Raw genomic sequence first — 24,528 nt, 5'->3', positions numbered from 1 at the left:
CCCTGCGACTCATATGACGAGGGGGTGGAGTCACAGATGATTGACAGGATATTCTGGAGGCACGGCAGGCGAGTAATCTGGCAAACTGACCACAGCCACACCGTCTGACTACAGACAGATCATTTTTTTCAACGAAATTCCGCCCCAAATCGGGAACTTCATCGCGTTTTGATGCCGAAATATTGGCCAGAAAGTACCATCCATGGACTTCCATCTCTGATGTTCGTGTATGAGAGCTGATAATGATGAAGATGAAGCTGCGAGCGGCGGGAGGCGAAAATCACCGATGCGACTTGAATTCTGTTAACGGATCCGATCGGGAGACGGGCACCGGAGCGGCTCAGCTCGACAAGGAGGCGGTGTTCGAGTGGTTCGGCTTACAGCTGAACCCATCCGGACGCGTCGAGCTGCTTTGCGGGCTGCTGCATATGTGTCAGCCGCTGGAGCTACGCTTCCTCGGCGCCTGTCTGGAGGATCTGGCCCGGAGAGATTTCACCGTCCTGCGGGATTATGAGATCCGGGCCAACTGCCCCGCAGATTTGGAGGGGCTGGTAGACGTAAGCGACCCCGTTGTGCTGTCTAAACTGCTCGTTTATTTGTCTTTGCTCGGATCCAAGAGCAGGGAATGCGCCGGGATTCTCTTCCGGACGTTGAGTCGAATGGACGCCGGGATGTGGGGCGCTCTACCGGAGCCGGAGACTGTGGATCAACTGCGGCTGCTCTTCACGATGGGATCGTTACACCCGGCGTTCAGTTTCTATCAGCGGGAAGAGCTGCGAGCGCAGTTGGACAGACTCCAAAGATGGGTGTGTTATATTCAACGTTACCTCAAAATCACTGACATTAAATTAACAAAAGTGGCAAAAATACCATGGCAATTTCATGATTTGGAAACGTTACCCTAAAATACCATGAATATGGCAATAACGTTACCATGGTATTCCTGGGAGTACCACCCTTACAGAAAAGTCTTGTGACAGTACCATGATACAATGACGGTATCAGATGGTAAAACCATGGTATTTACATGGTACTCCAGGGCATATTATGATTCTACTATGGTACAGTTCCAAAAACATGGTAGTTCCATGGTACCTTTTCATGTATTAGCTAAAGTCACTTATACAATATGACCAAAAGAACCATGGTATTACCATGGTTTTTCGGATGTGCACTAGCTAATACCATGTTATTCTTTGAACATTTCTGAATTTCATATTGCTATATGAATATGGCAATACCATGGTATTCCTGGGAGTACCACCCTTACAGAAAAGTCCTGTGACAGTACCATGGTACAATGACTGTATCAGATGGTAAACCATGGTATTTACGTGGTACTCAAGGGAATATTATGGTTCTACTATGGTACATTTAAAAAAGTAGTAGTTCCTTTTGATGTACCTTTTGATGTATTGGCTAAAGTCACTAATAAAAATGACCAAAAGCACCATGATACTACCATGGTTTTTTAGATGTGCTCTATGCTAATACCACCTTATTCTTTGACATATTTAGAGTGGCATGTAAATACAATGGTTTTCTGAATATCATATTCATATTGCCATATAAATACCATGGTATTTATTACCTTTTTCCAACTTCAAATTATGTCCCCAAACGAAAACTTTGGCAACATCTGTTTTAACTAAAAATAAACATTTCTCAGTTTGTTTCTCACTTCAATTTTATTGTAGCAGTGCAAAATGGGATTGTCAAGCAGACAAACTGACCAACACTTTCATGAAAACCTGTCATAAATGTTGTATGCACCTGGCAAACTAAACTGTTTGTATTACAGTCTAGTCTAGTCAGCCTTAATTAAATGTAAACAGGTATGCACTGCTGTGCTACTACAGGTATTTTGAACAATGCAACTTGAACTTGTACAAAAAAAGTTGTGCAGACCCTTCAGCAATTGGGGCATTTGAAAGTAAATTACTGTTAAATTTAAAATAAATAAAACATAGTCTTACATTAAAATAAAAATGTTACATTTAAATTAAACATAACATGTACTCTTAAAGTGAACAATGTGCTACAACACTGCTGTGCTCTTAGTATTTTACTTTCATTCCATGTAGTTCCAAGCCAGTTTAATCACCGTTCTATATTAATGCGCTGCTTTAATTGATGCACACACACACACACAACACTTAGTGCTGTGGATCGCCGGATCGGCTTTCACCGTGGACGAAGCGGAGTCCAGCCCGTTCTCGACCCCGCCGCCTCTGCTCACTCTAGCCCGGCTTCTGCTCTCATTATAATCAGTAATTATGTCCCCACTGGATGCAACAAATGCCTCGTTTGTAATGGGTTTTAATGTTTTTGTCTCTTCGTTCCGGCCGGGACACGGCATCAACAGTATGGTGAAGGGCGTAACATTTCCGTCACACACTTGAGGTATTCGGCCAATCACAACGCACTGGATAGCTGGCCAATCACAGCACACCTCGCTTTTTTACCTTTGTAAAAATCGACGCGTTTCAAAAAGACGGGGCATAGAGGAGAAACAATAATGTACAGTATGTGGAAAATAATGTGCTTTTTTAACTTTAAAACCACTTTAAGTTGTCAATACTGGCAAATGACCAGGGAATAAGCGGGATAATCAACGGCTTGCCGTGCATTAAAGGATTTTAGAAAAAACTCAACACCACCATCTTGTGGACTGTAAAGAAATTGATTTTGTTATTCTACCAAATAGTATAATAAAAGATCGATACTTGGCGTCCGTGTATCGATACAGTATTGCCGTGGAAAATATCTCGATACTATGCTGTATCTATTTTTTTCCCCCACCCCTATAAAACCATGATATTTACATGGCACTCCAGGGAATATTATTGTTCTACTATGGTACCTTTTCATGTATTGGCTAAAGTCACTAATAAAATGACCAAATGACCATGCAATTACCATGGTCTTTCAGATGTGTACTATTCTAATACATTGCATTCTTTGAAATGCATAGAGTAGCATATAAATACAATGGTTTTCTGAATATCATATTCATACTGCCACAAGAACATGGCAATATCATGGTATTCTTGGGAATACCACCTTTACAGAAAAGTCCTGTGACAGCAGTACCATGGTACAATGATGGTATCAGATTATCAAAATATCATGGTGTAGCAACATGTGATACAATCAGTGTTCCTGTAGCATGTGAATGTGATACAATCAGTGTTCCATGGTACCACCACTTAAACTGACACAAACTCGTAAATGAACATGAATAGTCAAAAAGGAATGTGTGCTGGATCCCTGTTGGAATTTCTACTTTTGAATTATTCCTAAAGGATCCCAATTGGAACAAGTAACAAATAAGATCCTATTGGATAAACTGAAATCCATAGAAGATAGTTTGATTCCTATGTAGTTTTTTTAAAGAGTCTCATTGGATAGTAATGTTTAGAAGATCTTTAAATTTAATGTACTGAAAAAATGTCATACTATTGGACAGTTAAAGGATTCACATGGCAGCTGCAGAAGTTCCTGTAAGATTTTCTTCATTCCCGTTTATGTTTTACAGTTGGATGATCTTGTCTTGTTGTGAATTGTTAGGAACTGAGTTCTTAAAAATCAAGTTTTGATTAGTTACATTGGAAATTCCCTCTAGGATTGGTTCCAATAAAGTCCAATATGTTTCATTTTAGAATTTTTAACGCATTTATTTTTTGACAAGGCACAGCCAGAGGTGTATCAGCCATCTGCAGGATGCATGTGCTCATGTCAGATTGACAGCTGTCAATATGTTCAGTCATTTAAAGCGTCACCTTTAAGCCAGATCCTGACAGGGAAAATCCTGGCAAATACTGTGGTCAAATATATTCATCACCCTTAAATTAATTCAGAAACACAGATCTAACAAAAGTGACACTGCATTTTGTAAATGCGTCCCTGGCTATCTAATGTAAGTTATAGGTCTCAGCCAACCCCTCAATAGGAATATGCCATGTCAAATATCCAAACACTTTAATCCAATACAACCGTGACATGATGGCCCGTTTGGTTTGCTACGTTCATCGGTGTCTTGTAGGCTTGTTGTCATGTAATGTGTCCAGTGCTATCCTCCCTGATCTCTTTTGATCTCCCATGTGAATGACTTTATTGTGAGCTTTGCATTTTGTAAATGAGGTCATGTGTGGGACTTTTCATCGCATGGGACGTCCACGCTCATTAGACCAAATCAGGTCTCCAGCACCACATTCTCTGTCTGTTTATGAATGTCTGTTGTTTGTTGCTGATGTCAGATTGAGAGTGATGTTAATGGTTTAAAATGATGGTGATGAGTCATGGTCATGTAAGCTGAGGCATTATGCTCACTTGCTTTAAAACAAGAGGAAACGGGGGATCAGTTGGTTCAATCAAAATAATTGACGCATTTTGAATGACTGAATGTGAATAGCTTTGATTTGGTTTGATTGTAAGTGTCACACCTCAGAAGCAGTGCTGTGATTTATGCCTCTCATTTGGAAACCCATCCACTAGTTGAATGTCGGGTTTCTAGATCAGTTGTTCACTCTCAAATTTGCAATGTCCTGCAATGGCATTGTTTTGGCCATTCTGCTGTCAATTAGATCAGTGTTGGCTGACCTGTGAAACGATAAAGCAATTTGAGGAGACTAAACTACAATGACAATGGGCGTGAAGATAAGTGAATGCACCTTTAACCCGAGTCTTGTTACTTTAGACAAGACTTTTTTGTTGGTTGCTTCACATAACTGTATTAGCCATCAAATACGCTGTAACTGGCAGTTGTTTTCTTGCTTAACATGACAGCTGCTTTTAGTGTGGATAGGAAAAAACCCATAGTAATTATATAACCTCAAATTCAAATCTCAAAAAAAAAAAAAATATTTTCCTCATCAGAGAGTTTGATGTTGGAAATCGATGTGTTTACTCGCCTTCTTAATGACTTATTTTTCTTTCAGAGCCAGTTTTCCAGGCCGGGGTTCCTCTGTCCACACCGGAAGAATGACGTAGACTGGACTCTTTGCAGCAACGCCAATCCACACCTCAGCGGCACGTCGCAGAGGGAAGGTATCTCGCCTCCGCATGTTGAAATCCCTTTCAACACAGAAAAAAAGTGAGAGTTGCAGCACTGTAACGATGATGTCTTTTGATGTTGCAGTGGTGCACATTGAGAAGATCATTCTGAAGGAGGTTTCTATGGGAGGAGACGGCAGGCAGTACAGTTTTGAGGTAAGTTCAAAAACCCATCAGAGACGCTGAGTTTCAACACTGACATTTCATCTATAAGAAGCTTAGAGAGCTCCAGGATTGTGGGAAATGATTTAGAATGATATGTACCCAGTTCTATGTCATGCCGATAAGGGAAAGTCTCCTTAGAAAGTGAGATAAGAAATGTTGAGGTAGTTATACAAAACTATGTCAAAATCCGTACAGGTCTGCACATAATCTGTTTTTCACAGAATGCAAATGACTGTATTTTAATGAATTTGCATTAAAATAATTAGTTCTAATTCTAGCTAATTAGTTCATTCTTACAGGTACCAATTAAAGTAATATTTGGAGATATTCAAAACATTTTCCCCACATAATCATTGCTAAACATTATAGCATTACAGTAATTTTTTAAAAATATTGTATTGATATCCATATATATAATATTAAAGGGGTCATATGATGCGATTTCAAGTTTTCCTTTCTCTTTGGAGTGTTACAAGCTGATTGTGCATAGATAAGATCCCTGAAGTTGCAAAGACTAAAGTCTCAAAACCAAAGAGATATTCTTTATCAAAGTTAAGACTCTGCCACGCCCTCCTAAAACGGCTCATTCTAACACGCTTCATCGCTGTGTCTGTCACGCGACTCTGTTCCCCTTTCGGGCTCTGTCTTTACATTTATTTTGAAAGATGAAGCTCGCGATTATGGTAAGGGGCGTTACATTTCCGACGAGTGCTTGTGGTGTTCGGCCAATCACAATGCACTGGGTCAGCTGGCCAATCAGAGCAGACTGCGCTTGTCGGAAGGAGGGACTTTGTAGAAAACGAAGCGTTTGAGAGAGGCGGGGCATAGAGGACCTACAATAATGTACAGTATTTGAAAAATAATGTGTTTTTTGAACATTAAAGCATGTCAGCATATTCTGTTACACCAAATACACAAAATAATGATCTTTAAAAAAGCATCATATGACCCCTTTAATATATAGCTGTATAATAATATGGGCTTGGATTGCTACGGAAGAGATTCAGTTCAACATGAAATCAAAATGAACCCTATTCTTGTTTATGTTATTTCAAAGAAACCCGCCTGGCTCCATCCTGGTATGTTAACACCCACGGTTCAGTCAATTCCCAATGGATAAAATCAAGTCCTACACCACTTTTTTTTCCCCTCATTGAATATTGTGTTCCATTCGGAAGTACGCAGTAAAGTAAAGTTTGACTTTAAAACTATTTGTTTTATTTGTGCCCATGTTGCTGGTTAAAAAGGACATTAATGTAGTGTTAGGCATGGTGTGAATCAATGCACAGTTAATGTCTTAGTAGCAGCTGTTGTTTCAGATTTGCATGCACGCTTTGCATTATTCATGGTGTTAAAAAGGCCTCAAAATGAGGCACTCAGCCTCTGTGGTTCCAGACGTGACCTGAAGGCCGAGCTATGCTCTCGGCTGTGTGCATGAGATTTCTGTCTCTCCGGGACAAGTGAGGAAACATGCAAAGCCTGAGCTGTAAACATCCGGTTGTTGATACAGAGTTGACAGCCTCACCAAAGAGGCTTTGGCTCAGCTCACAGTGAGAGTATGGACCAGCGCCAAAACAGTCGGAGAGAGAGGCCTGACTGAGAGAAGTGCTTTCCTTTTCCTTTGCCTAATGTATCGTGTAATTTTCAGGGTTGAAAATTACCCTGGAATCCTGCAATACAGTTTTATCACAAAAGCTGGGTCGAGGGCATGGCACGATAAATATCCTGTAAAATGTAAAATATGAAATTGAGGAAAGCAAGATGATTATCTCACAATGTTGTGCAAGTAGCCTGTATTGATGGGCTGTACTGCAATTGTCTGATGTCTTCGCTAAATGACAAATGAGTCATTTTGGCATTTGTAGTTTGAATAAATGGTCTATTTGGTCAACACAATTGCATTCACAACCCATTGTACTTCAGTACGTAAAACTGAGGATTAAATTGCATAATATGACCAAGAACATCATAAAAAAAGAAAGAATGTTTAAGTTTTTCTGATTGTACATTGAACTTCCTTTTTTTATAAAAAGAAAGGAAAATGTGATTTCTCACATTATGACTGCTGTAAGTGAGAATGTGTCAGGGAATATCCCCCTTCTGACACTTTTAGGATTATGGAAGCACAGATGCTCTGAAATCAGGATGAGTAATGATAGAAATGAAATCCAGCATCTTAAACAGAAAACACTTGTCTAGAATTTTGGTTCAAGTGTTTATTCTGGGAAGATTGTGAGGGTGTAAAATAAAGTCCCCTAACATACGTGTTCTGGTCATGTTGAGCAACTAGTTTTAGATTATTATTATTTTTTCTTTAAAGCTGTTAGACCGTTTGCATCGTAAACTCCTCTAAGACATCTTTAAATTGATTGCTAGGATCCCTGGTACAGCTATTCTCATTGAGACTGGCATCTTTAGCTGTTGAGTCATGACTCATTTTGGTTTTTTTGAGCGTTGTATTTTTAGTTAAAACTAGTTCCTCTTTTAAAATGGCTTTGACAATTTCACTATTAATCAGGTCTTGTAAAAGGTCATGCTGAACTGTCTGCCTTAAAGTTACGGACCGGGTGCGAGTGAAAATTGGCTTTGACAAGTAAATAAAACTTTTTACTTGACTGTTGGTTCAAAACTATACAATTATTTTTATACAGGCTAAAAGTTCAGTGTCAAAACTTTTTGATATTTATAGCAAATAAACAAATTTTCCATAACAGCCTGTCTGTTGTGCTGTTATTCAGTTTTCGTAACCTAAAGGTTGTTTGGAGGCTTAAGTGGGAAGGAGACGTATTGAGGACACCCGTGAGGACATGATGAGTCTTTCGCTCTGCTCTCCCCAGGATATATTAAGATAGAAAGCACTTCTGACAGAGATTTAAGTGTTTGAGACCACAATCACTGTCACATTTGTTTGTTATCATCATAAACAGCATAAATGAATGCTGTTACACATTATTAAACATGAGATGTTCTCAGTGTGAACGTAAAATCATTAGACGCTGAGATTTGTGCACCATTCTGCCGAGTCCAATCCATCCTCATCAAAACAAGGTTGAAAGAATGGAATGAAAAGGAAAGCATTTGGTGTTCTCAGCCAAATTTGAGCCACTCCCTTTTCTCTGTCCGTCTTGAAGTCTTGTATTCCGTCCTTATGCGAGTTGCATCCCAATCAGAAATCCCCATGTGTCATTGGAAGACGGATTCTCCACCCTTTCCCAGGCTTACCACTGAACCCTGACCACCTGTGTCTCGCCAAACCCTACGATTAAGACATCAGTGTTCACTGGAGAAGCAGACGAAATAGCATGCCAGCTCTTGTTAAGGCTAAAATATTTACTCGGGTGTTGAAAGAGCCGGTTTGGAGTTACAGATAAACACTTCAACACTTTTTTTGTTGTCTGAGATAGATGAATTGCCACAATTACAGGCATCATCTTATTGAGTCTTTGGGAGTGGATATCTGCCAGAACTTTCACAATGGATGTAAATTATTTGGACCTGTATTGTGTAATTCTACCAGAAACAGACTACAGTGAAAACAGTTTTGCACTTATGTGAATCCACAAACAAGAAAATGGCTCAAGACATTATCACAGTGTTTTTTAAAAAAATATAGATAAATGCTCTAACACAGATGTTGAGCTTACTTCATTTGTACAACCAAATTGTAAAATCAAGATGTTAGCGTCTTTGGGAGTGGATATCTGCCAGAACTTTCACAATGGATGTAAATTATTTGGACCTGTATTGTGTAATTCTACCAGAAACAGACTACAGTGAAAACAGTTTTGCACTTATGTGAATCCACAAACAAGAAAATGGCTCAAGACATTATCACAGTGTTTTTTAAAAAAATATATAGATAAATGCTCTAACACAGATGTTGAGCTTACTTCATTTGTACAACCAAATTGTAAAATCAAGATGTTAGCACAACAGACTTTTCTTGTAAAACATGACACCAAGATTGTGAATTCGAAAGCGAAAGTCCCCAAACTATGTGCAGCAGCATGATTATCAAATGCATTTCAGCTTGAATTGGCGGCATTTGTGATTAAAAAGACAGTAAAAGCAGTAATATTAAGTATTAGGCCTATTACAATTTAAAATAACTTTTCTTTTTTTAATATATTTTAATATGTAATTTATTCCTGTGATGCAAAGCTGTTTTTTTTTATTACTTCAGTCTTCAGTCACATGATCCTTCAGTAATCATTCTAATATGGTGATTTGCTGTTCAACAAACATTTCTTATCAATGTTGAAAACAGTTGTGTGACTTGATATCTTTGTAGAAACTTCTTTTGTTTCTTTGATGAGCAAATTTTAATATGAATAATTTAAATCTTTTGTAAACATTCTAAAGGTCTTGTATAAATGTCTTTTTGTAATATTATAACAGTCTGTCACTTTTGATCAATTTAATGTATCCTTGCTGAATTAAAGTAAAACAATAGACTTTAGTTTGTACTGGTTAAAAAATATGATAGTTATGCATGCATTCTTTTCAGTTTTGCACTGAGACTTTCTTTTTCTACATAATATTTGCATGAGCTAAAGTTGTGGTGAGTTAATTTAAACCAAGTGAACTCTAGTGGCTGAAATGCTCAAGTGTAAAAAAATAGTGCAATGACCCAGTTTGGCGGAAAACTGATTCTTGACGTACGCCCCATTCTGATGTCAGTGTGTTTATTTGGGCTGGTTTAAATATTTTAGGTATGCCTAGATTTCAGTGGGAGATTCCATTGGAATATTTGATTTACCTAACACATCGTAATCTTTGAAAATGAGCTAATAGTCTAAGAGCTCAAATGTTCTTCTCTTGCTGTAATATCATTTCTGGAACCCAAACTATTGGAATATTTGACCAAGGACATGGACATGCGAAGAAATTCATGTTAAGGCATCTGTGGCAAAAGGACAAGCACAATTATTCATGTTTGAGTGAAATATGATGAGAGGGCATGTGAAGAAATCCATGTTAAGGAATCTGTGGCAAAAGGACAAGTACAATTATTCATGTCTGAGTGAAATATGATGAGCTCTGGGGAATCCAAGTAAAAGATCCGTTATGCTCAGGCTGATGAGAGCAATACTGGTCTCATTGAGTTTCTCCTCTTTTGCAGGTGAAATGGTCAGACTCTTCATCTACTGCAGTCACCAAAAGTCATCGTGAGTTGGAGGATTTTCTATTAAAGGTGAGCAGAGAGACATAGGTCTTTGGTGTGGTATTTGTGTTTGTTTAGTCACATGGGATTGTAGCACATGCCAGTGTGCCCACCGGTTGGGCAAGATGCCATCTGGCTAGACCAGCGAGGGACATTATCCATCTGTTTCTATTTCTATTTTCCTCTCTCTGGCTGTGTTCGTAATGGAATACTGGCATTCTGCATACTGCACTGTATGAACTTCAGTGTTATTTTAATAACATTTATATACTATTACAATATTTCTTAATATTTTAAATTGGCTTTTATTTTATATTTTCAAGATTCATTTCAATTATAGTTTTATTTTATGTGCTTTGGTCTTTTTTCATTTTTAATATTTCATATTATTTAATATTTTTGCATACAAAATACATAAATATTAGATTAAAAATTATTTTAGCTTTATTTCGATTAATGTTTTACAATTTATACACATTTAAAACAGATTTACAGCAGTTTTCCACACAGAGCGGTTTGGTTGTGCACTGCACATTTTGTCTGATATAGCTAGTTGGATTATCTGAGTATTTTGTGCATACCTTAAGCCAAAAACTGTGCATACCTTGAGCCAAAAACACCAATGACTTGTACATACACTATATGGACAAAAGCATTGGGACACCCCTTTCTTTAGAACAGAAAAAGGCACTTCCAAAACTGTTGCAACAAAAATGGAAACGTAATTCATATATTTATAAACTGTATTTCCATCTTTGTTGCAACAGTTTTGGAAGTGTCTAAAATGACTGTACCCATATGTACAAATCATTGGTGTTTGGTGATGAGTTTTTGGCTCAAGATCTGCATTTAAAGTCACACCAGAGGTGTTCAGCTGGGATTCTGCAGAGCAGTCAAGTTCTTCCACACTGACTGAATCAATCATTTCTTTTTGAACCTTGCCTTATACACAGAGGCATTGTCATGTTAGAATAGAAAAGGGTCCTGCCCAAACTGTTGCTATAAAATTAGAAGCGCACAATTCCCTAGAATATCATTAAGATTTGTACTCATGGAAACCTGTTCATTAGAAGGGGGTGTCCATATACTTTATGTAGCTTAGCTGTATTGAATTTAAAATGCAAAGTGAGATAAAACAATCCCTCTGTCTCTCTAGCTTCCTAAGGAGCAGAGTCCAGATGGCTTTGAGAAGGGCATCGTCAGGTTACTCAGTCGTGGAGATCAATGTGAATCCAGAGAACTGGAGAGAAACCTCAGGTAAATCTCATCTCACTCTTAACTAGTGTTGAGAAACATTACTTGTAATAGTAATGTTGCATACTTGTTTAAAAAAAAACAGTTGCATCCTTACTTTCGCATTCCTTTTCCTCAGCTTTAAGTTGCTTAGGTTCTCTCTTTTTGGCTTGCATGGGTTTATGTTCAGTTTGATGCGCTATTCGCTGTCATTATAATCACCTTATAGTCTTTTCTTGCAGCTGTGTCATGGGATAAATGCAGTTGTGCTGAAAGCATACAGTGCAATTCCTAAATCTGAAAGTCTCAGTGCTCAACCAAAAACAACATTGAGCCATGCATAACTAGCATATTTTAAAACGATAAATACAAGTGCATTAGTTTTATTAGACATGGAGAGGATTACAACTGCTAACCTAAACCTATTCAGAACTGTTTCCTGACTACAGATGTTCAAATGATATAGCATTAGGCAGATGGTTTTTAATTCGTCAGAGATTGAAAGATTTGGATCAAGTCCGTCACTAAATTGTCAAAGGGATTCAGTGTTCAATTCTTTTTTTGTTGTTGTCACATAAAACAAAGTGTCCTTTTCAAGTCCCACAACACATGGCAGTATTTAGGTCAGTAACACTGATGTCAGGACCAGAGGGGATTCTTCTTCCTGTAGCACACCTTAGATGTGGTCACGGATTGTGAAAATAAAACATCAGTGACTATGTTTCAATACCTTTAACTTTTTTTCTCTCTCTCTCTCTTGTGTTCCTTTGCAGGGAGAAGTTCCTGAATTTATCACAGGATGTCCTTCAAAGATGTGATGTTTCCAGGTTCTTCCTGTCTGATGCGTCTGTACTGCCATGCAGCCACTGTGAGAATCCTTCTGACTGGCCAATCAGAAAATGCTATCAGTTGATGACTAATGTTAAAATGACCAAATATCAGTATATTAATAGACTAACCATGATTTCACTGTGTAACACTTGCTCATCTGCTCGTCTCTGCAGGTACCAGTGTGCCCGTAGCCAGAATCCATCAGCCTGAACGCGGTTTCTCTGAGGACTGCTCAGAGACTTCCAGCCTGGAGGAGGGTGAGAGAGATACAGAACTGTCAGATCTGCCCTAGAAACACTTGCCTACACACATACAAGTGCTAATGCTGTACTGATGCTACAGTCTCATCAGTGACTTTTCTCTTTTACAGATGTGGAGGCTTACAGCGTCAGAGCTGCGGGACTGAGGTAGACCTTCACTGAACAAATGAATATTTTTATTCAGCAAGGATGCATTCAGTTGATCAAAAGTGACAGTAAAGACATTTTACAAAAGGATTCTATTTCAAATAAATGCTGTTCTTTTCAACTTTCTATTCATTAAAGAATCCTAAAAAATGCATCACTGTTTCCACAAAAATATTAAGCTGAGAAAAGTTTTTAACATTGATAATAATCAGAAATCATTTCTTGAGTAACGAATTAGCATATTGTTATGATTTCTGAAGGATCATTTGGCACTGAAGACTGGAGTAATGATGCTGAAAATTCAGCTTTGCATTACAGGAATAAATTACATTTTAAAATATATTCAAATAGAAACAGTTATTTTAAATTGTAATAATTTTTCATAATATTACTGCTTTACTTTTTGATCAAATAAATGCAGCCTTGATGAGCATATCTGATGAACGCTTCTTTCAAATACATTAAAAAAAGACTTGAACATCAGTGTACGTCGTTTAATAATTTAAAACTATTTTGTGTTTTATGTTTTGCTTGTAAAGTGTACTTGTGTAATCTTTTTTTTTTTTTAAAGGGGTCATATGATGCAATATCATTTTTTCCTTTCTCTTTGGAGTGTTACAAGCTCTTGGTGCATAAAGAAGATCTGTAAATTTGCAAAGACTAAAGTCTCAAATCCAAAGAGATATTCTTTATAAAAGTTAAGAGTTAGCCACAACTACCTAAAACGGCTCGTTTAAAATAATGTTCTTTTTAGCAGCATCATATGACCCCTTTAATAAATGTAACTTGGTTTGATATTTTATTATCTAATGCAATGGCATTCATGTATTAAGTGTAGCTTAAGTGTCCAAATACTTGAGGCCGCTGTACGTGATTAATATCAGGTCTGTCCTGTAAGGATCAGTAGAGTAAACCATGTTTATGGTATTTTCCTGTCACATAATCTGTTTTCTTCTCCCTGTAGTAATCAGCGCTCTGAATGCCAGAGGAGAGGAAACTGTGAGCAGAATAGAGAGAGAGTTTGGAAGAAAGAAACTGAATTGGAACAGGTGAGGCCGTGAAATTGTTTCTCGGTCTTTGGTATTCTTGGAATGGCATATGACTGATAGTGCTTCTGCAGTATGAATACTGTGCACACAGTCTGCAATTTTTAATGCATACGGTCTATAAAGAAATAGTTAAATACTGTATACCACAATTTAGCCATTCATTACCATAAGTTAGTAATGAATGAATTAGAAAGTAATTCCCCATGAATTTTTAACATCTGTCAAAAGTTCTGAGGTTTTTATACAGAATTGGATTAAAAATGTTTAGTAACAATTTTTATTTTTTAAAAGGAAGACAGGATGCAACTTAGTGAATTAAACATGCATCTAATGAACTAAGTTGATTACAGTGTAGCAATACTACTTCATTGTGTGAACTATTTTGCATCGTATTTAAAAAATGTAATACAGACAAAGTTGGTCATTGTTTTGAGGCATTTTAGACATATACGCATTCTGTCTCCCTGCAGAGCTGCACAAATGACAGAAGAATCTTCACAGCTGGACAGAAGAACAAAGGAAGGCCAGCTGGAAAAAGGTACACAAACACCCACTACTGTGTTTAGTTGCCCTCTATATGGGTGCAGATTGAAATGTTGACCTGGTGTTTGTGTCTGAATTGAGACAATATTTTGAAATGCAATGACGCATGCATATTCATCGATGCATCGGGTAGGGCTTATGGTCACGACTGCTGTTGTATGTTTTCAGGGATAGAGGCAGACGAGTTACCGGTGTCAAGACTTCTAATGGAATCCAGAAACCTTCTGCAGCACTGATGATCAACCAGGCAGCTTGCAAAGGTCTTTGTGCCATGGCTAAAAAACAACAAAGCAAAAATTATTGATATCTGTGCATCTCCAAATACATACCGCATGCATGTACATGCATGCCCTTACAAAGAACTACAGCCATGTTTTCTTCTGTCTTTTGGTATGTAGACACAGGAAGGGACCGATATGGGGACACATCATCAGAGAGCTCAAACTCCGTGCCGTCCAGTCCTGTTCACCAGAAGAGCCTGGAGGACCATGGTGTGTTATTCATAATGTAATTAGTTCATTCAAAAAAATTCTGTAAGTTACTGACCCTCATGTTGTTCCAAACCCATGTGAAACACAAAAGGAGACATTTAGCAGAACGACAAACTCAGTCACGTCTACACAGAATACTGCTTTTAAATAAGAAGAAAGCAAGTCAAATTAGGTTGCATTTAATATATTATTCTCTAAATTTTTTTAAAATTCTTATCAATGCAAAAATTGTCTTTGGAGGGCTTCTCCATGTGATCTAGCAACAGAGTTTTTATGGTTTTTCAACAGTGACTCAAAAACTGCACCAGTGTTATTTTAGTATTATTTATATATATTAGTATTTATTAATGTTTTGAATTAGCTTGATTTTTTTATATTCACAATTATTATTTTAATTCTAGTTTAATTTATAGTAATTTTGTGTGTTTGCCTTTTTAATTTATTTTTTTTTACAATTTCTATTTAGCTATTTTTTTACTGTTAGTTTTAGTAATTTTACTACAACTTTAACTTTATGTATGTATGTATGTATGTGTATATATATACATACATACATATATAAATATATATTATATATATATTGTTTGTTTTAATGTAGATACATGACTGTTTTCAATTACAGAAAATTGAATAACCAATGTAATTGTTTTTGTTTTGTTTTGTTCTCTCTTTTGTAAAGTCATAGAAATGCTATTGTGATTTTTTTTTATTTTGCTATTAGGGCAAATGAGATACCACCATAGAAGTTTACTGAGCTTTGGTGACTTCCACTTTTGAGGCTCCATTCTCACAGTAGTTTAATACCATTATGAATTATGAAATGAAATCTACATAATGATTTAATGTGTGTCTCTTCAGATACAGAGAGTCAGTCTGATAACTCAGCCCAGGAACCAGCTGAAAAGACTCACCTCGCCAAAGGCGTTGGCGGGAAAGCAGTTGCCATGGTGAATCTATTAGTTGCCGAGCCCCAGAATGTTCCGCAGCCTCCTTCAGTGGTGGAGCTGGCGCTGACCGCGTGCCTCCCTTACGCCCTGCAGTACAACACCACCACCCAGAGAGATGCGGGGCAGGGTAAGATAACCATCACCATCCCGCTGGCCCAAGACCCTGGAGCATCATCGGCCAGCGCTCACCCACAGCAGCAGCCACCGCTGGGGGCGTTCAGCGTCCTCTCGCCCGGCCAGTGTCCTCTGCAGCCCGCCAACACCACCACGGCCAACAACCCCGTCAAAACAAAAGCCAAGGCCTCCTTTACTGCCAACGCCCCTTCCAGCTCAAGTTCCTGCAGTAGCCAAGTACCAGGACTTTGCCCCACAACTGTACCCACGCACACCCCGGGACCGGGACCCCTGCCAGCCCCTGCGGTCACACACAGCACCGCTCAGAGCAGTTCTTTGTCCTACATCAACAGCTCCAGCCTGCCAGTTACGCCACAGGCCAGTGGTACACAGCAGCAGCAGCAGCAGGGGGGCTGCAACGCCTGCGGCTGCCGTGGCACCTGTGGAGGAAACGGTGCCCACCTGACACCCAGCTACTTCCTGCCGCCCCAACCCCAACCCCAACCTGCCCGTCAGATTTTCGGGCCATCGCCTGCGTTCTTCCATCTCCCTCCCTCTCTATGCAACAGTTTCCCTGCCCAGGGTCACCAGAATAACAGGACGCCGCTGCCCTTCTACCCCCACACCGGTCCTCCTGCGGCGTACCTGCATGCTCACTCGGAGCACATGCTGGCGTCGCAGGCAGGATACAGTCTGCCTCAGATGCACCCCTTCCGTCGCTTTTACCCACCTGTCTTTCCGCCGGTTGGCGGAATGATGTCTAGTGGAACCAACATGAAGAAGACCAACAACGTGTCCTGCTATAACTGCGGCTTGAGCGGACATTATGCTCAAGACTGCAAGCAACCGTCCATCGACGCCGGGCTGACAGGTATGAAGATGCCAGAAACACTCTACACAAGTATGCAAACACAGATGTGAATGATTTCAGATGTGGAAACTTTTGCACATGTCCATTATCTGTTTGGGTATTTGAAAAATTTTGAATAGTGAAGAAAATTAGTAATTTAGCTGATTCTTACAAATAAGGGAAAAACAAATTGCATACATTCACACACAATATTGACATTTATGACAAGTTTTTATTGAAAAAAATATAACATTTTACATTTACATATTTTACATTTATTTTCTCATTTTATATTTGAAAAATGGTACACTATATATATGTATATATATATATATATATAGTGTGTGTGTGACATTTTCCGTGACCTAATCTAAAGAGAGAACTAGGCCTACTTATGGTTAATAGGTTGTTAACAAAGCATTATCTAACTATTTATGAGCTAATTAAACAATAATAATTTGGTTAATTACAGTGACAATGAGTGAAGAATACAAAGTTTCTAGTACACGATTACACAATTTAATTACAATTTAAAAGGCATTCTCATTTAAAGGGGTCATATGATGCGATTTCAATTTTTCCTTTCTCTTTGAAGTGTTACAAGCTCTTGGTTACGCTGTGGATCGCCGGATCGGCTTTCACCGTGGACGAAGCGGAGTCCAGCCCGGGTCGTCACATGTGGTTGCCACAAGCCCACCGGCCGCGCTGTTCTCAAGCCCACCGCTAGCAACATCATATGACCCCTTTAATTTCTGAATGGTGCTAAACCTTATGGTGCATTCATTTCAGTGTTTAATGCTAAATAAAGGAGAGAAATTTAGCTGATATTTACTAAGAAATAAATCTATATACTATCTATCCATCTCTCTCTCTCTGTATATGTATACAGACACACAGTAGTAACAGTAATGAAAAAATTTGAAATATATACAGTATATATGTATTTCCATTTAATTGTTTTATTAATTTGTAAATAATTTAAAAAGTTAACTAACTAAATGAAGTTTTTTTAAATAGGGCTACATTGTTTTCTTTGTATGTACCAAAGAGATTGGTTCGCACGAGTAATGTGAAAGTAGCCTAGTTAAAAAAACTATAGTATATAACTATAAAACATCATGACTGTATCATAAAACTAAATTTTACTCCATTTTACCATTTTACTCACCTCATATCGCTTTTAAACCCACTTTGCTTTTTCATCAGTCGAACAATATTGAGGGATGAGAGGATAGTGGTTATAACGGTGGGTGAACCCCTAAAGACCACATGAAAGTACCTTAACACTAGCATATATTCGTGTGCGTTATTCCACATCGTGTGAAGTCAATTCGATTATTTTGGAAGGAAAAACAGACCGAAATTCACGTCGTTTTCACTCATATTTCGCCCATTTTCTCCTTTCTCCATTTGAGTCTCGCGCGCACGGAGACCGCTTGTTTGTTTGCGCGCACGCTTTTAACCAAACTCAGTGATTTTTGCGTCAGTAAATGCGGAAAATTTTAATGTAGAAAGTGAATGAGATTTTTAAATTTTTTTTATTATTATTATTATTAATGTCCCACGCCCACGCTTTGTAATGCACTGAACCAGTTTTATATGCTTCATTTAATGTACTTAGCTGTTTTTTGTGTTGCTGTGGCAGTTAAAAACCTCAAGGGGTGCTTTGATACTTTTTTTTCCAGTGTTGCCAACTTAGCAATTTTGTTGCTAAATTTATCCAGTAATTATCCATTATCCGTTGTAACCCGAAAACACAAAATACAATGCGTAATTAAAAATGTAGGTACAAAAACCTGTGGAAAAATCAATCCAGAAAATTCCTTCATATTAACACAGTAGATTGTGCTTTATTTTTTTACTTTTCTTAGAGTGCAGCATACTAACTACTAATAAACTGCTTTAAAGTATAAAACTTAAATTGCAATCGTTCAAAAATATGTACGTTTTCGATAATTCAATGGATTTAAAAATAGTTATTTATATTTTAATATTATATTATGCATTTATATTGCTACGAACAAATCTAAATTAACATATATAAAATGTATATGTTTTTGCTGAGATTTGACACAATTTTGCACCGTGATTACGTAATGACGTCATCACGCAATGTCATCACAACATCATTTAGCAACTTTTAGCAACAAATCAACCTTCCTTTAGCAACTTCCCCTGAAAATTAGTTGGCAACACTGCTTTTTTCACAAGCTTTGAGCTTGTGCCAGATAGTTTTTTTCCAGCCTTATTCTTTAGCGCCATATAATACTTTTAGCACTCGTAAACCCCTTTCTATATGTTTCAGGTGGTTTCTGGCTGAAGTACGTTGCCCCAAACTCCTCAGAAGCATTAGATAAAACCGATTGACAGCGAGCAGGGGACCAAAGCCCGGCGAGCCAGCGATTCCAGAGACCCTTGAGATAGAGTTCTGCTCTGTTTGTGTAAGCATCCTTGTCCGGAGAGCAAAAAATAAATAAATAGCCAATGCAAGACAAGTTGCTTAAACTTAATGGGTTCTCTTAGAAATTAAATTATCTTAATGTTATAGTTTAAATAGGATTGATTGCGAGAGGATTTTTGTTTTAGGTTCAGATTAGTTTATTGTTGTCAGAAGGATTTTATACGAGCTGATGTTCTCATTCGCAGCGTCTGGCGAAGTTAATGAGAAAATTCAACTCGAGTCCTTTAGTGCAGTATTTTTTGTTTCTGACACGGGTGAATCTTTATAGAATTTTATACATGTTACAAGAGAAAACGACAAGAAAAATACTGAAAAAAAATATATATTTTGGAAGTTCATTTTGTTATTAAAGATACGCTTGTTCTCTTGCTGATAGTGGTTTATAATGATGCTCTTGCGACATTATACGCTGCTGGTTTACCCGGTTCTCATTCTGAACGCCATGCACTACAACTGTTCTCCGTAAAATGTGAGCCAGGTGTTTGAAATGCACTGAAAGAGCCAGATCTACAGTACTGCCTCTCATTTACTCGCTCTGACCACTAGAGAGCAGCTTCAGCCTTCACGGACTCCGACTCTGCGCTTGAAGTGTTGCGAGTCAGACAAAATCCTTCATACACGTTCATCCTAAAGCACTGTTAGAGGAAATGACAACTTTGAGCATCATAATATCTTGCTTGTGTGTTAAATATTTTCTTGCAAACTGTCACAGAACCAGAGGGCGAACGTTTGTGCCTATTGCCATGCAAGCAGCTGGAAGTGTATTGAAAATAATTTCAAGAGTCTTATTAATTCTTTGTGTTAAAGCACGTATTTAAAATCTCAAAGTTGTATTTCTGAAATCTTATTGCGATTTTTGCCAAAGCAGCCCTTTTTAAAAATAAATAAATAAATATATATAAGTTGATTTGGCATGTTTGTATTGAGAAAATAAATTTTATTTTGATATTTTCAAGAGATTTTGATGAAGGGCTCAAGGCCTTTCATGCTTGTCCAGGTGTTTTTTTAGCACATTTATGGTTAGTTGCTTTCCACAACAGTGTGTTGCAGGTTTTTAAATGTGCTTTCGTTCGGTTCGGTAAATTGTTACTAATCTGTAAATAGACTCTAAAGCAGGGGTGCCCAAACTCGGTCCTGGAGGGCCGGTGTCCTGTAGAGTTTAGCTCCAACTTGCCTCAACACACCTGCCTTCAAGTTTCTAGTATGCCTAGTAAGAGCTTGATTCGCTGGTTCAGGTGTGTTTAATTGGGGTTGGAGCTAAACTCTGCAGGACACCGGCCCTCCAGGACCGAGTTCGGGCACCCCTGCTCTAAAGGGAGCTAACTACTCAAGGTTGAAACCTGTCGACTGTATTCATTACACTTTTTATTGATTTATGAAGCTGTACTGTATGAACGACGTTTTGATATCTGCTTCGGAGTTTACGTTTACTGTATTTCATATGTAAATGTTGATTAATCCGTACTGAGGTCAAATTAATCTGATCACATTTGCTTTTTTGGCAAATTGATAATTTCTGTCGAGATATTAGCAATAAATAAAAAAAACCATTTTGTGGTGTTGCTTTTGATTAGAAGGTAGCCATTGACTTGTATATTATGAGAAGAAAAAAAAACTATGACTATGTAAGTCAATGGCTACCAACTGTTTGGTTCCCAACAGTCTTCAAAGAATCATCTTGTGTGTTCAACAGAAGAAAGAAACTCTAAGGTTTAGAATAACTTGAGGGTGAGTAAATGATGACAGAAGTGTCATTTTTGGGGTGAACGGTCCCTTTAAAATATGAAAAAGGTTTGTATTTTAAGCTAACTGGACGCAGTTGTCTAAATTAAACATACTGAGGTAACGTGACAGCGAAGCAGCTGTTTTAAGCATTCACTGCGTACTGCATAGTTTCACGTTCATTCTTAAAATAAAACGGTAAGCAATATGCTAGTACTACAATCTAAACACAGCAAATCAAAAACATTGCTTTGTATAATCAACAAAGTTGCATGAATTACATGTCATCCTACAGTCAGCGCGCTGCTTGTGTGGCTGAAGTAAACTGAAGCGGACGTCTTTTCTCTTTCACCCGTGAGAACCCTCAGAGCTCCTCCCCTCATCTTGAGCTCAGCCAATGAGAAGAGAGAGATTACACATTTAAATAGTCAGGCCAGCTTCCTGCGCCTCCTCTTGCGCTGGCAGATCCAGGGCGTGCGTGCGTGTATAAACAGAGGTGACCTGTAGTTCAATCCAACATCGTAAATCATTTAGATCGCTTAGTGTTGACCCAGATTTTATTGAAATGAAAACAGACGTGATGGAGTTCAGTGGTTCGTTACAGTTCATGACAGTAGCCAGCAGGATGCTTCTAAATGTGTCGCACTGTAGTGAAAAAGAAATTAAACTGTACATTATTATGTACACACAAACGCTGCTGAATGCAACCTCATGATTTGTTAAAGGGATAGTTCACCCAAAAATAAACATTCTGTCAATTGCACTATATAATACTATATTCTAATTCTTCTGAACATATACGAGTTTTTATGTGATTAACAGACAAAATAAATTGCTATTTGTCACCAGTAGGTTTGACATCGATGACTACACTCACAAACCTGGTGTATCTTTATTGCCATATTTGAAACATAATGTGAGAGTAAATGCAATTTGAAAGGTTCTGCTTTTGTAGCTACTTTGTTTCACATGAAAAGCCATCATGCTTTATAAGACATGGAATATAGTGCACAACCTGTGTGGGCCACACTTATGTTGTCTTTCTAAAGCTTGACATCCATTAAATACAATACAGCTGCATTATATGGAAAAAATAACTCCCAAAAAATAAATAAAAAATCAGAAGGGTTTGGAACAGCATGAGTCTGAGTGTTGACAACTTTTGCTTTTGGGTGAACTATTGTTTCAATTCATCTTTCAATCATTTTACAAAGGGCGGGCTAGGAAAAAAAAAATCCTGAAACTGTTTCTGTACATCAAGTCATCATAAATCATCTAAACTTCTGCAGTCTCAACACAAGCTGCTGCCATTCATTCAAGTGCACATCGTCATCCATTGAGATGGCAGAGAATATATTTCCAAAGTGCATCAATGGAGTCGATACTCCATTTGGTGGCCTGTTAGCGGCTTAGTAAAGGCTCTAGAGGTCAAAGGTCAGATTATTTCAGCAGTTTGGGAACAGCCATAGAGGTCATGGTGATGGATGGCACAGTGATGTCTCTGAAGACAGGCTGAGACACAGAGGAAGAGGATGGTTTGTTCTGGTTCAGAGTCTCTATGATCATCTGTCTCATTTCTCGACTGGCATCTCCACGGACTGCTAACAGGGCCACAATGTGCTCCTCTCTAATGACAGAGAAAGGTGGTTTTGAGTGTCCATTCAAATCACTGTTCATGATAGTGTTATTATGTAAAAGACCCAATTAGTTGAGCTCTACTTTGGCTGCTGAACTTCACAAAAACATTTCACAAATTTCAGAATTTTTGTAATGTGTCTGTATTTGTGTTTTTAACCACGAGAATAACAAAAATATCATCACAATGCTAAAAACCCTAATGGCAATCAAAACAGGCTTAAAATATATTTCTCTTTTTTTACTTCCTTTGTATCTCGCAAAATGTGTCATATCTCTCCAAGCAATGAAAACTTGTTTTAACAATGTTTTCAATGTAATGAAGTCTGACCTGATGTCAGGATATTTGGACACCAGGGTGGACACCTCCAGGTAGAGCAGCGCAGGATCGGTCAGTTTGAAGACCTCTGCGATGGCAGCGATGGCGTCACACAGCCGGTCTGTGTCCTCTCCCTGAGCACATACAAACACGCTTTACAAAGAGCTCTTCAAAAATTATGTTACATGTTACCATAAAGCAATAAACCCTAGGTCTGTCGGATTACAGCAGCATGTTCTAGACATCATTCCTTCTCATTGCAGAACGTCTGGTGTTGTGAGACTCACAGCAGAAAGTTTCCTGAAGAGGAATTTGAACTGCTCTGCTTCTTTCATCATCCGTTCGGCTCCCTCCTTCCTCTCATCGGCGTTCTTAAACGAGATGCGCTTCTGAATGATGGCCTTCAGATACTCCACCACCACCCGCCGATGAGCCTCACTCGTCATTTCCTGTTTGACATACACATCAGAAAACACAAATCACAACACAGCAATGAAAACAGTACTTACGTTACTTCTGCATTAGATTCATTCTCTGAATGGTAGGAAGTGAATGCAGTATCTAGTATATGTATATATATATATATGTATATATATATATATATATCGATACATGATTGTACTGCACAGCCCTCTGGTCTGATGAAAAAAAGTACAAATTCAGCATTATAACAAATAAGACAACTTGAGTGTGCAAACCTGATTATAAGGCTTTTTAATTTTGGCAAAGTCGTTAAAGTAGTCTTCCACGGTCACACAGATGGTGTCTACAGCATGAGTCCCTGTCAACCACTTCCGGGTCAGCAGCTCATTAAGATGACGCTGTCGAAAGAACAAAAAAAAAAAAAAAAGTAAAAATCGGTCACATTTATCCCAGTTACTAAACATCTAAAATCTAACCGTACACAACCTGAGCGTATTTACCTCCAAATCCAGGAAGACTTCATCCAGCAGGAACTGGCAGCCCTCTCTGGCCACCTCGTTCAGGAGGTTGTCTATGGCGGCGTCGTTCTGAGTGGGTTCAGTCGACTGAGAGTACTTCCTTTTCAGGCTATTTATAGACTCTCTGAAAACAAGCATATTGAAGTTAATTAAAACTTCAGTTCGGTTCATTAGCAGTGTATTACTGATGTTAAGAAGAAATACTGCAGAAATAATGCATTGATTTCCAGAAAAAGTAGCATTTTAAAGGGGTCATATGATGCTGCTAAAAATAACATTATTTTGTGTATTTGGTGTAATGAAATGTGTTTATGTGGTTTAAGGTTCAAAAAACACATTATTTTCCACATACTGTACATTATTGTTTCTCCTCTATGCCCCGCCTTTCTGAAACGGGTCGATTTTTACAAAGCTTATCGGTCTGAAAAGCAAGGTGTGCTCTGGCCAGCTATCCAGTGCGTTGTGATTGGCCGAATACCTCAAGCGTGTGACGGAAATGTTACGCCCCTTGCCGTATTGTGATGCCCTGTCCGACCAGAGCGATGAGACAAAAACATTAAAACCCATTATAAACGAGGCATTTGTTGCATCCAGTGGGGAC

The 24,528-nt window shown here is 38.3% G+C and overlaps 2 protein-coding genes across 4 annotated transcripts in view; one reads left to right on the top strand and one right to left on the bottom strand.

Annotated features, from left to right (window-relative positions):
• Positions 1 to 38: 38 nt before the first annotated feature.
• zcchc2 (zinc finger, CCHC domain containing 2) lies at positions 39 to 19,622 on the top strand. The gene is made up of 14 exons (XM_016443866.1): positions 39 to 806; positions 4,941 to 5,049; positions 5,141 to 5,211; positions 10,343 to 10,414; positions 11,541 to 11,641; positions 12,391 to 12,485; positions 12,622 to 12,705; positions 12,819 to 12,855; positions 13,820 to 13,904; positions 14,375 to 14,442; positions 14,616 to 14,707; positions 14,846 to 14,938; positions 15,797 to 16,870; positions 19,155 to 19,622. Exons 1-14 carry the CDS (start codon positions 243 to 245, stop codon positions 19,214 to 19,216), a joined length of 2,607 nt encoding a protein of 868 aa, XP_016299352.1. The 5' UTR covers positions 39 to 242; the 3' UTR covers positions 19,217 to 19,622.
• A 1,430-nt stretch (positions 19,623 to 21,052) lies between these two features.
• Positions 21,053 to 24,528, bottom strand: part of LOC107656144 (exocyst complex component 3-like) — a 14,498-nt gene continuing 11,022 nt past the window's right edge. For 2 of the 3 annotated variants that reach the window (XM_016443864.1, XM_016443865.1), the window contains exons 9-13: positions 23,910 to 24,051; positions 23,685 to 23,807; positions 23,274 to 23,435; positions 22,999 to 23,120; positions 21,053 to 22,659 (exon numbers count right to left, since the gene is read on the bottom strand). In XM_016443864.1, the coding sequence (XP_016299350.1) occupies positions 22,473 to 22,659; positions 22,999 to 23,120; positions 23,274 to 23,435; positions 23,685 to 23,807; positions 23,910 to 24,051 (736 nt within the window). In that variant the 3' untranslated portion in view covers positions 21,053 to 22,472. The remainder of the gene's footprint in view (positions 22,660 to 22,998; positions 23,121 to 23,273; positions 23,436 to 23,684; positions 23,808 to 23,909; positions 24,052 to 24,528) is intronic. The other variant, XR_001630531.1, reaches the window with a different exon arrangement.

Source organism: Sinocyclocheilus anshuiensis, unplaced genomic scaffold (assembly GCF_001515605.1).
Source record: "Sinocyclocheilus anshuiensis isolate Anshui unplaced genomic scaffold, SAMN03320099.WGS_v1.1 scaffold1803, whole genome shotgun sequence".
In the NCBI taxonomy this organism is placed as follows: domain Eukaryota; kingdom Metazoa; phylum Chordata; class Actinopteri; order Cypriniformes; family Cyprinidae; genus Sinocyclocheilus; species Sinocyclocheilus anshuiensis.
This window is presented reverse-complemented; position numbering and strand designations above follow the sequence as displayed.